At 46.8% G+C, this 13,193-nt stretch overlaps 1 protein-coding gene across 1 annotated transcript; it reads left to right on the plus strand.

Moving 5' to 3' along the window:
- The first annotated feature begins 5,097 nt into the window (after positions 1-5,097).
- Positions 5,098-10,428, plus strand: LOC120951604 (uncharacterized). The gene has a single exon (XM_040370404.2). The coding sequence runs from the start codon at positions 5,098-5,100 to the stop codon at positions 10,426-10,428; it is 5,331 nt and encodes a 1,776-aa protein (XP_040226338.2).
- Positions 10,429-13,193: the final 2,765 nt, after the last annotated feature.

Raw genomic sequence — 13,193 nt, forward strand, 5'->3', positions numbered from 1 at the left:
TCGATGTTTGAAGGAAACGACACTTTTTCCACTTTATTTTTAATCCATTTTGGGCTGCTACTTCAAACACTTTCCCCATTTTTTCTAAACACTCCTCAGCCGTACTACCACAAACCACAATATCGTCCATATAAATATGCAACACATTCTCTCTTAACAAATTTTGAAAAACGTAATTCACAAACCTTATGAACACCGCTGGCGAGTTGCATAGTCCAAATGGCACACGATTAAATTCAAATAATCCCGATTTTGTAACGAATGCGGTATACTTGCGGCTAGCTTCTTCTATCGGCACATGAAAAAACCCGTTTTCCAAATCCATAACAGTAAACACCTTTGCACTCTGAAGCTGCTCCAAAACTTCTTCTAACAATGGAACTGGAAACCCATCCTTTAGAACCATTGTATTCAGTTTCCGAAAGTCGATACAAATCCGACTAGTGCCGTCTTTCTTCTTCACTACCACAACGCGACTTGCAAAGTCTGACGTCGATGGACGAACAATTCCCTTCCTCAACCATTCCCCTACATGGTTTTCGACTGCTTCTTCCTCCATTAAAGGCAAGCGACGGGGCGTATGCCGAAAAGGTGACGCGTTTTCTTCCAACACTATCTTCATTTGTATGGGACAATTGTCTTCGTAATTATCCACCACTGAAGCTTCGTATTGACTTTTCAGTGCTTGTACCTTGTCTCGAAACTTCTCCGGCACTTCCAGTTCTTGGATTTGTTCACAATCAATCTTATACACAGCACTTTCGTGATCGCTACCCGATTCCTCATTGTCACTTTTTTTCTTAAAAATCTGCACTCCATCGTTGGTTATAGCGTAACAAACACTTCGAAGAAAATTCATGCCTACCAGCATTGGAACCTTCATCGAATTTGGAGAGACCACCAGCAAACCGATTTCGTATTCAACGTCATCGATGCCAATGTTTGTTACCAATTCGCATATCGGCTTTTGTATGATTCCACCAAAACCACGCAATTGTTGTATGGATTGTTCCATCCTTTGTTGTACACACCCTAAATCTTGCAATGTGTCTTGACGGACAATCGACACTTCGCTGCCTGTGTCAATAACCGCTTTTATATTTTTCCCCCCAACTGGACCATTTTTGTCGGTAGCTCAGCTTGGACATGGTTTATCAGGTTTGTACTTGTACCCGGTTGTTGTTTATTCCTTTGCCCACACTGATTCGCACGATGCCCAAACTCGTTGCACTGAAAACACCGTGGTCCACTTCTTTGTTCTGGACAATTCCGTACCATATGTCCCATCACACCACAATTAAGACAACGTGCTTTTGTTGCATTTTTCACAGGAATTGTGTCTTGAACCGGCAAACTTTTGTTCTCTTTCTGCCCCGCGCGCTCGTGCCATGCAGATCTCACCGCACGTGTTTGTTTCTGCGCTGCACGCTCTTGCCAGGCAATTTTTTCTTTCAACTCTCTCACCGTGCGCGCTTCGTACAATGCCGCGCGTTGCGCTTCGCTCTCCGCGATACCATCAACAATGTACTCACACACACTTTCTTCGTCAAGGTCAATCTGTTTGGCAATTCGCTGCATAGAGTAAATGAAATCCAAAGCAGATTCCCCTTTTTTCCGTCGTCGTGATGCAAGTTGACGATGAATGTCCATCGGACGCACTTTTTCTCCGAATTCTGCTACTAGCGCCTTGCGAAGAGCCCCGAACGATGAGACCCCACGCATCGTTAGCAAAAAACTTCTCGCTGTGCCCACCAACTTTTTTCGACACATCACATATTTTTGCTCATCTGACCATCCCGCCATGGTCGCAACATCCTCAAAATCGGTCAGCCACGCAGCAAAATTCACCGAGCCATCTGCACAAAACGCCTCAATTCCCTCTTCCACGTCCCTAAAGGAGTAGGGCTGCTGCACTATGCTCGGTTCCACTTTCGCTGCTGCACTGCTAGCTGCCGCTTCAGATTTTTCATCCGCGTCATGAAAATGATCCATGGTAGAATCATCCGCGCTGGGCATTTCTTCACTTTCCACTAGTGATCTAGCCATTTCCTCTTTGGTTCCCGTTGAGGGCAACCCTTTTTGCTGGCACCTTTTCGCTAGGCCAGTCTTCGTGAATTCTTCACACAGATCAAGAATGCGCTGCTCCAGCTCATCCATTTTTGATCAGTTAACTTTTTTGGCGAAAATCAATCGGTCACAGGAACGAACACTTTCCTTCACTTTGACTGACTTTCACTCCACAGAAATTTGAGTCTAACTCTGATCACCTCAAATCAATTAGTCACGGGATCACTTTTCCCTCACTTCAATTGATTTTCTTAGATCAATCTACTCAACGTTCTAATCACTCTTGTTCATTCCACAAGCTACACGTAAAACCACTGTTTGCTGGATTTTCATCCCACTTCTGACACCAAATGTAGAGTTTTTTATTCGGTTTAAGACAAAATAACGCTTTATTGATTACTTCAGTTCACAATATGTTATTCGCTTCGCGGTCCGAATTCAACTCCCCGCGCTTAACCCGCGCTCCCGATTTTAAAGCTGCGCGTTCTCTCTCTCGCTACTCGTTCCTAGTTCGCTCTCGTTCTCCTGATCTCGCTATCGTTATTTCTCTCTCTCACTACCACTAGCGCTTTTCCTTTCTTACATAAATAGGCTGCAAAAGCATCTGAAAGGTTAAGCACTTCGTGCAGTTAGCGGATCAATGCTTAACCCAGAAAACCGTTGCGCTCGTAATAACCAGGCTCGACAAAATGGTCGGGAACCCTGAAAGCATTTACAAGTCTTTACTGCTAGAATTACTAGTGATAAAACATATAACGACAGATAATCCTTCAGTATTTTTAGAATTTTCCAACGCTTTGCGCAATCTCATTGACAACATGGTGTTGTTGAAGCAAGAAGGATTTTTGAATGACCAAAGGCTGCTAAACGATTTAACATCAAGGTTTTCAACCGAACTTCGGAACGAAAGGTTGAACGAGAATCGAACCATTCGAACAGTTCGGTAAAGTGCACGAACGAACGAGATTCTTAACAAAAAACGACCAGAACTTTTGGAAGAAACTGACTACACCGAACGCGTTCGAACGTTCCGTTCATTGTTCGACGACACACATAAATGTGGTAATGAAACGTGCAAAATCATATTGCTTTCTCGCTCTTTCTCGCACCGTGCGAACGGGTCGTCAGAGATCAAAATGTACCCTGTTGGTGTTGAAATCGTACCCATACAACTCAATTCCTCGAACGCCGTCGAATTTGTCAGGCAGTGTTCGATACGTGTGCTGCAAGGTGTTATAAATGACAAGGTGAAGTTGTTCAGAGCAAAATGACATTTCTCGACTTGACATTTCTCTTCCGGGGGCTACGGTATAAAAATCGGGGAGGGCTGGTGCGGGGTAATGAAATTTGTATGCAGAGAGTGACAGATGTCCCCCACAATGTCGCCCAGCAAAAGCGATAAAAATCAACCTTCTAAATACATTATCCTTGGTGTGCTGTTGGTTTGGAAATCGTATCTATACGACTGAATTTATCGAACGCGTTCGAACTGGTGCTCGATCTGTGTTCTGTTGGTGTGTAAATCGTACCTACACAACTGAATTCATCGAACGCGTTCGAACTGGCTCATTTGTGTTCGATCTGTGCTCTGTTGGTGTGGAAATTATACATATACAATTCAATAGATCGATCCCGTTCAAACGGATTATTCATTATTCGCGAATGAACTGAACTGGAATTGCGCTCATCATGTTGATCCATATTTAAGTAGTTTTTTTTTATAGAATCCTTGAGTGTGTATAAGGCATAGGGTACAATATATGCTGGGGACATCTATGCTCGTATTAGTTTTATACATGCTAGTTATTGGTCGGTTTTTCGATAGCTAGCCAGACAGCAGATGGGCCGAGTCTTTAATGTTTTTAAATTATTGGTGTCAACCGCAGAATGAGTACTTCTTTGGCTACAGTATGCGTCTATGGCGGGTAAATGAAAAAGATAACGAGCGTTCTTTGTAAATAAACACCCCATGAAAAAAAGAACGAAAGAATCGTCGTTCACGTACGGTTCTTTTTGGTGAGCGAACTAGTTCGTTCGCGTTCGGTGAAAAGAATCGTTTTGCCCATGCCTAGTTGAAACACACGATAAGTACGAAACAAGATAACAAGAATCTTACGCTACAAGACCTAGCAGAATGGCTGAAACCCTCTGAAGAACTAGCCATTATGCGGCCACGAACGAAGGAGTATCCAAGCAAGAAAGGTCGAAACATCAAAATATACAGCATCGTCACAAAGGGCCAGAAAAGGAAACTGTTGTGCGAGTTGCGCATTGCGTTTGCTGCTTGGGCAAACTGACATATGTCACAGGGATTGGGTTGTTGCTTGGGTTTGCATATTTTTTGTGACAGTAGAATTCGGAGTGCGACACGCACACATTGAAGGTATAATAAATGTACTTTAGTCTTGCATGCGACATCAACGAAGATAGATCGTCTTGTCCGTGAGGGCTCCCGATTTATGGTGAAAGAAAACCTACTACCCCACCCCCTCAAGTTACAGTCCACCGCTAGATACACAACATTGTGGTCCTACGGAACCGGATAAAGTTACCCAGTGTTGTGATAAGTGGTTTGTCTTTCTCGCGTAAAGTCGGTACAAAGGAACATCCGAGACCGGGTGTTAAGGGCTCTAGACGCCCTACAGTGACGTGACTTTTGGTGCGTTACTACTGACAAACAGATCGAACAGTATCCGTAAACGCGAGTGTTTTCGGTCAGTGCTGTTCGACGGAAGCTGCCTGAGGGCATTCCAGACAACAAGAAGGGAAAAGTGTTTCAGGAGAAAAAAAAGGAAAAGTTTCAGGAGAAGTGTTTGGCTTGGGTTTTAGCGGTTGCAAATGGCGTGCCGGTGCAAGTGAATGTGTGTTAGTGCGTTCAGCTTGGTATCGGTTCGTGTGCAATTGCGCAGCGGCGCAAGCGAATGTACGTGTACGTGTATGCGCGTGTGTGTGTGACAGCTTAGCTTGGCGCGGATTCTTGTGCAAAGGCTTGATACGACGTTGATGGTGTGTGTGCATGTGTGACGAACGATGCCATCACCATTTACTCGATCAAAAAAGCTAAAACGAACACCAGTTAAGCGTGGGACGACATCACCGAAACCAACATCATCACAACAACAGCTAGTAGAAGACAATTCCGACGAAATGGAGGCACAGCTGAAAGTGTTGGAGAAGCAACGGGAAGCAGTGTGTGGAAAGCTTAGTCGTGTGTGTGCAGCTTTGTGTGACAGTGCAGAGCAGCCTAACCTCAACGTAAAAAACGTGCGCTTACTTCAACTCCAGGAAAAGGCTTTAGAAAACATCTATAGTGAGTGCAACGAAATACAGAACAAAATCTACGAGTTATCGCTGCACGATGAACAAGACAAAGAGCAGAATGACAAATACATCGAATTTGAGACAAGTTTCAATGACGTTTCGTTGAAACTGACCGCGTGTTTCGATGCCGTAACGAAAGTTGAAGTAGCCGTTCCACCTGCTCTCCCACTGACCCAGCACCAGGCTCAGCCCTACCTCCCTCCGTTGCAAGTGCCCCTACCGACCTTTGATGGGTCATACGAAAAGTGGTATTCGTTCAAGGCGATGTTCACCACGGTGATGAACCGATACCAGCAAGAAGAACCGACCCTGAAGCTTTTTCATTTGCGAAACTGCTTTGTCGGAAAGGCGGCTGGTATCATCGACGATGAGCTGGTAAACAACAACGACTACGAAGCTGCCTGGAAGGTTCTCACTCAGCGGTATGAAGACAAAAGAGTGGTTGTGGATAAGCACATTGAAAACCTTTTCAGCTTACCCAAGATTAACCAGGACAATGCTTCGAGCCTTCGTAAAGTGATTGACACCTGCACTAAAAACGTTGAGGCGTTGAAGAATCAGAACCTTCCGGTAGGTGGTCTCGGTGAGCAAATGTTGGTCAACCTTATAGCTGGTAAGTTAGACAAGAAGTTGCGAGTGGCTTGGGAGACGAAACAAAGGAAGAACTTACTTTCTTCCTACGCCGCTATGATGGAGTTTTTGGAGGAGCAGTGTCGAATTTCTGAGAAGCTCGATACCAGCGTGAAAACATCGACGGAAAGTACGAAGCCGAAAACAGTGGCAAGGAGCCTGGTAGTGAGTGAACCTAAACCGTTAGCGAAGTGTCCAGTATGCAGTGCTGCTCATGAACTCCGAGCTTGCGAACTTTTCAGGGCTAAAGGTGTTAAGGAAAGGTTCGAGATTGCAAAACGGTGCGGTGTTTGCTTCAATTGTCTCTCCAAAGGCCATCAATTGCGAGCATGTTTATCCAGTTTTTGCCGTCGTTGCGGTAAGAAACATCATAGCTTACTCCATGAAGATTCCCCAAGTCAGGTTGCAACTAACGTAGGTCAAACGACATCTAGTGAATCAGTGATAGAAGAATCCCAAACAGCCAACGTACAAGCTGAAACACCGACAACCCTGTGCGCGAGTGACGTGGAACCCGAGAAGCAGACCGTCCTTTCGACTGCCATTGTTTTAGTGGATGGTTTGTGCGATTCTCCCTACCCTTGTAGAGTGGTATTAGACTCTGCTTCGCAGATGAACTTTGTCACCGAGCGATTTGCAAACCTTCTCTCCCTTAAGACAAAACCCGCTGACGTCACGGTCAGTGGTCTGAACGGCAATAGAACTCGTCTTTGCCGTAAACTGCGCACGACGATCAGGTCTCGTGCCAGTGACTTTACAGCTGAGTTAGACTTCCTAGTGACACCACGAATCACTGGGGAACTTCCGACGAAGTCTTTCGACATATCACAGTGGCCCATCTCGAGCGAACAGGTGCTGGCCGACCCTACCTTCAACAGAAGAGGACCTGTCGATATGCTGATTGGCGCTGGAAGTTTTTGGAACCTGATGCTTGACGGCCGATGTGAACTCGGTCCGAACCGACCTGCGCTGCGATACACAAAGCTGGGTTGGATCGCTGGAGGTGTGATCGCGAGCAACACGACGGTCGTTGCGCGTACACTTTGCCAAACTGCTGACGATGAGCCGCTCATCGAACTGCTGAGGAACTTCTACAAGGTAGAATCCTGCGACGAGCTCCGCCCTTCCCCGAAGGCGGATGACGAAGCGTGCCTGGAACACTTCCAGCGCACACACGAGCGAACTAAGGAGGGACGGTATGTAGTACGATATCCGTTCAACGAACGTAAACGCGAGCTTGGCGGCTCGCGAGACACAGCACTGCGACGTTTTCTGGCTTTGGAGCGAAAACTTGACAAGCAGCCGGACTTAAAGGAGCAATATTTGCGGTTCATCCGAGAATATGAGGATCTCGGACACATGCGCGAGATTGTGGAAACACCGAATGACGACCCAGGATCGGTGTTTTATCTACCGCACCACTGCGTGCTGCGGCCTACGAGCACGACAACCAAGCTGCGAGTCGTGTTTGATGGATCAGCGAAGACGTCAACCGGCGTCTCGATCAACGACGTTTTGATGACTGGACCGACGGTTCAGAACGATCTTACTGCAATTTTGCTTCGTTTCAGAGGATTTCAGTACGTCTTCACACTCGACATTCCGAAGACGTTTCGTCAAGTGGTGGTCCATCCGGATGACACAAGGTACCAGCGAATCTTTTGGAGGTACAATCGGAACGACCCACTTACGGTGCGAGAGCTGCTGACAGTTACGTATGGCTTGGGACCTTCCCCGTTTCAAGCAACCATGGCTCTGAAGCAAGCTGCAGAAGATCATCACGATGAGTTCCCAAGGGCCGCAGAGGTGGTCAATAGGGAGACATACATGGATGATATCCTGACTGGTGCCGATACCCTTGCTGAGGCTTGCCAACTACAGCGAGATGTGACTGGACTACTAGCGAAAGCCTGCTTCAGCGCTCACAAGTGGTGCGCCAACCATTCAGATATCGTTTTAGGTGTAGCTGAAGAACAACGAGGAGACACTTTCGAGGTTACGGACGACACCTCGAAAACCGTCGTTAAGACACTGGGCGTGACATGGAAACCGTTGGAGGACTGGTTCTCGGTGTCCGTTCCTGACTTTGACAACCCAGAAGGAATGACTCGAAGGAAACTTCTGAGTCATCTGGCCAAAATCTTCGACCCACTTGGATTCTTTGGCCCAGTAATCACCTACGCGAAGCTGATCTTGCGAGAAGTAGGTGAACTACAAATCGATTGGGACGACTCCATCCCAACCGAAATCGACGAGAAGTGGCGAAACTTTCGGACCGAGATGACATCACTGAGGGAAATCCGAGTTCCGAGATGGATTTCCTGGAAGGATGTGTTCCAGCTGAGACTACAAGGGTTCGCTGACGCATCCGATCAAGCCTACGGTGCCTGCTTGTACGTGCAGGGCACTTTCACCGACGAGGAGTCCAAGATGCAGCTTGTTTGCAGCAAGTCTCGGATCCTACCGAAAAAACGAAGTCCGAAGGAGAAGGCCATCACGACCCCTCGAGCCGAACTGTTAGCGGCACTGTTACTGGCTCGAATGGTCGTGAAGTTCCTGAACGCTACGGAGCTTAAGTTTGAATCAGTACATCTTTGGAGCGACTCAAAAATCGTCTTGGCTTGGGTCAAGAAAACGCCAGAACTACTGCAGACATACGTATCAAATCGGGTAAGCGAGATCCAGCAGCTTAGCCAATCCTTCCACTGGCATTACATTTCCACACATGACAACCCGGCCGATTTGATTTCACGTGGAGTTACACCGAGGAAATTAATAGGTTCAACTATTTGGTGGCGGCCCCGACCAACACAGCACCTCATGAAGGATGAGGACGAAGTGGAAATTCCGGATAATGAGCTGCCGGAAATGCGAGCTGGAGTGGCTTTAGCCATGACTGTTCCGATCGAACGTTTTCCGATCTTTGACAGGTTGAGCAGTTACACACAGATTGTAAGGAGTATGGCCTACTTGGTGCGACTAGCTAGGTTCATCAAGTCACGCAAAAGGGAGGTGGTAAAGGGCCGACTGACAGCGAAGGAAGTGCGTACAGCGACGCTCTTAATAGTACGACTGGTTCAACGCGAGACTTTCCAGCCCGAAATCATCGCACTTATGGACGGTGCGAATACAAAACATCGACTTAATGGACTACAAGCGTTTTTGGATCCTGACGATGGGATCATACGAGTTGGAGGCAGAATCAAGCGAGCCTTCATACCTTACGACAGTCGACATCAGATGCTGTTGCCGGCTAAGCATCCAATCACTGAAGCTCTCGTTCGCGAACTACACATCGACAACCTACACATCGGGCAAAGAGGTTTGCTTGCAGTTGTACGTCAACGGTACTGGCCACTGAATGTGAAGAATACTATTCGAAAGGTGATACGGAAGTGCATCGTGTGTTTCAAGGCAAATCCGTTGAAGACGACGCAACTGATGGGTGACCTACCGTCGTATCGCGTCCAGCCAGCCCCCGTCTTTTCGAATACCGGTGTGGACTACGCCGGTCCCTTCTGGATAAAATCAACTAATTCTCGCAAACCGCAAATCACCAAGGCGTACGTGTGCTTGTTTGTGTGTTTGCAGACTCGGGCGGTTCACTTGGAATTGGTTTCAGACTTGACGACTGACGCATTTCTAGCGAGTTTGAGACGGTTCATCAGTCGACGTGGATGCCCAAAAACGATACGCTCTGACAACGCGACTAATTTTGTCGGAGCTAAAACCGAACTACATGAACTTTGGCGTATGTTCGAGAACGATTGCGCTACGAAAAAGATCACCAACTATTGCGTCGACAAGGGTATTGACTGGTCGTTCATACCACCACGAAGCCCACACTTTGGTGGCATTTGGGAGGCTGGTGTGAAGCAGGTCAAATACCACCTAAAACGTATTGTTGGCGATAGGAAGCTGTCTTACGAGGAGCTTTACACGACATTGACCCAGATAGAAGCGGTACTAAACTCTCGTCCCTTGGTACCGAGTTCAGATGACCCATCCGACTACACTGCGATCACGCCTGCACATTTCCTGATCGGACGTGAGATGCAGACGGTTCCTGAACCTGACTACTCTACCTTGAAGGAAAATCATCTCTCACGATGGCAGTTAGTGCAGTCCATGCTGCAACACTTCTGGAAACGATGGACCGCCGAGTATCTGCCGGAGCTGCAGAATCGATCGAAATGGCTGAAGCGGAAGGTGATTAAAGTAGGATCACTTGTGCTACTAGCTGACCAGAATGCGCCACTACTGCAGTGGCCACTTGCCAGAATCGTTGCCGCACACCCTGGAGACGATGGTACAATTCGTGTCGTTACCGTTAAGACGGCGAATGGAGCGGAATTCAAGCGTGCGGTAACTGAGGTCTGTTTTCTACCGTTAGACGAGGATGAAAATTGAAATAACATTTCAACGCCGGGGAGGATGTTGTGCGAGTTGCGCATTGCGTTTGCTGCTTGGGCAAACTGACATATGTCACAGGGATTGGGTTGTTGCTTGGGTTTGCATATTTTTTGTGACAGTAGAATCCGGAGTGCGACACGCACACATTGAAGGTATAATAAATGTACTTTAGTCTTGCATGCGACATCAACCAAGAAAGATCGTCTTGTCCGTGAGGGCTCCCGATTTATGGTGAAAGAAAACCTACTACCCCACCCCCTCAAGTTACAGTCCACCGCTAGAGACACAACAGAAACAATATGTATAATTTGTGGATTTCCTCACGAAACCACTCGTTGCAGGCAATTGAACGATAAGACACCCAATATAAAATTAACTCTTTTTATTCGGCATAGAATTTGCACCAATTGCTGCAAGTACAGCAACCATAACACCAAAAACTGTCGCCTATCAGCACAATGTAGCGTGGTACGGTTGCGGCAAAAGGCATCATAGTATCTGTTGTGTACTGGATTGCCAAACTACGATGAGTTTCAATCGATAGGTTTATTCAAACTGAACGTGTTATTTGCATTCCCTACTTTTTATAGTTCAGAATGTAACAACGTGAACTATGATCAATTAATAATTATTACATGAAAATGTTATGATTGCAATGTGTGCTATGATCCAACATCTCCCCCCTTATAACCGCAGGACTCCACACAGCATAACACGGAGCGCAACATAACAACTGACAGCTGCTTAACGCTTCAGAAAACGCTGTATTGCCGGTACCTTGTTATGAATATCCGTAGTAGGCCGCTCATTTCTCATTGGAAAGCTACCAACCTACTACGATTACCGACAGTTAATGAAACGCTTTACCTCCTGTCTCAAGCGTTTTTTTACGCGTTTGGCAGCTGTCAGTTGTTATGTTGCGCTCCGTGTTATGCTGTGTGGAGTCCTGCGGTAACTGAATGATCCAACATCCCTCCTCTTAATTGGTACTTCTGGAATGAATTGAGTGTTCGGTAGCTGTTTGGTAGCTCGGAGATGCCTAATCCCGGAAACAATGTTTGAAGGTGTGTATTGTGGATCTGTTGGTTAAAACATCTGTCTTCAAATTCAACCAGTTGGTGTGTGCTCGTATCGATTCCGGCTCAGCTCCTCCGTGCTTACTTGGGCTGAGACGTGACGAAACAGTTTGAAACGGTATGGAAATATACCTGCAGTAACTTTTTCGTCCCAATTGGTGGTTCGAAATACATTTGATTGTGCGTTTCGAAATACTTTCCCTCCTTTCCCTCCTTTCCCTCCTTTCCCTCCTTTCCCTCCTTTCCCTCCTTTCCCTCCTTTCCCTTCTTTCCCTCCTTTCCCTCCTTTCCCTCCTTTCCCTCCTTTCCCTCCTTTCCCTCCTTTCCCTCCTTTCCATCCTTTCCCTCCTTTCCAACCGTTCCCTCCTTTCATTTCGTTCCCTCATTTCCATCCTTTCCCTCCTTTCCCTCCTTTCCCTCCTTTCCATCCTTTTCCTCCTTTCCCTCCTTTCCCTCCTTTCCCTCCTTTCCCTCCTTCCCCTCCTTTCCCTCCTTTCCCTCCTTTCCCTCCTATCCCTCCTTTCCATCCTTTCCCTCTTTTCCCTCCTTTCCTTGCTTTCCTCCTTTCCCTCCTTTTTATCTTTCCCTGTGTCGCTGACGATAATTAAGCTTTAAAAATGAAGCGTTGCTGGTCAGTACTTGCTGAATAGCTACGTTATGCAACGCGCCAGCGATGCGCGCTTTTTTAACGATTTTATGGAAAACATAGGCTAAGAAGAAAATGCTGATGGACGACGGTCAGCATTTTTAGAGTATAAATTCAATTGAAACCAGTTGGTGCGTTTATTATTGTGCTTAAGTCGGCGTGTACTGTGCCTGTCTTGGGCTGCAGCTCCGAAAGACACTTTCGTGTGCGCGACAAATGGTGGCTCCAGAGAGGATGCATCAACCAACGGATCGGCAAGTAGTCAAATGCCCTCCTTTCCGTTCTTTCTCTCCTTCCCTCCTTTCCCTCCTTTCCCTCCTTTCCAACCTTTCCCTCCTTTCCCTTCTTTTCCTCCTTTCCATCCTTTCCCTCCTTTCCCTCCTTTCCCTCCTTTCCCTCCTTTCCCTCCTTTCCCTCCTTTCCCTCCGTTCCCTCCATTCCCTCATTTTCTTCCTTTCCCTCCTTTCTCGCCTTTCCATCCTTTCCCTCCTTTCCCTCCTTTGCGTATGTCGCTTACGATAATTTAGCCTTAAAAACAAAGTGTTGCTAGGTAGCAATACTTGCGTTATGCAACGCGCCAGCGATTAAACGCGCTTAACGATTAAATAGAATTTAACGATTTAATGGAAAACATAGGCTAAGAAGAAAATGCTGATCGACGACGGTCAGCATTTTTAGAGTATAAATTCAATTGAAAAAATTAATGAAGGCATCATTTGCCAAGAGCCAGTTGGTGCGTTTATTATTGTGCTTAAGTCGGCGTGTACTGTGCCTGTCTTGGGCTGCAGCTCCGAAAGACAGTTTCGTGTGCGCGACCAATGGTGGCTCCAGAGAGGATGCATCAACCAACGGATCGGCAAGTAGTCCAATGCCCTCCTTTCTCTTCTTTCTCTCCTTCCCTCTTTTCCCTCCTTTCCATCCTTTCCCTCCTTTCCCTCCTTTCCCTCCTTTCCCTACTTTTCCTCCTTTCCCTCCTTTCCCTCCTTTCCCTCCTTTCCCTCCTTTCCCTCCTTTCCCTCCTTTCCCTCCTTTCCCTCCTT

Source organism: Anopheles coluzzii, chromosome 2, assembly GCF_943734685.1.
Source record: "Anopheles coluzzii chromosome 2, AcolN3, whole genome shotgun sequence".
In the NCBI taxonomy this organism is placed as follows: Eukaryota; Metazoa; Arthropoda; class Insecta; order Diptera; family Culicidae; genus Anopheles; species Anopheles coluzzii.

Bases quoted from the DNA above. Each gene is read 5' to 3' on its own strand.
- LOC120951604 (XM_040370404.2), top strand. From the start codon at position 5,098: ATGCCATCACCATTTACTCGATCAAAAAAGCTAAAACGAACACCAGTT.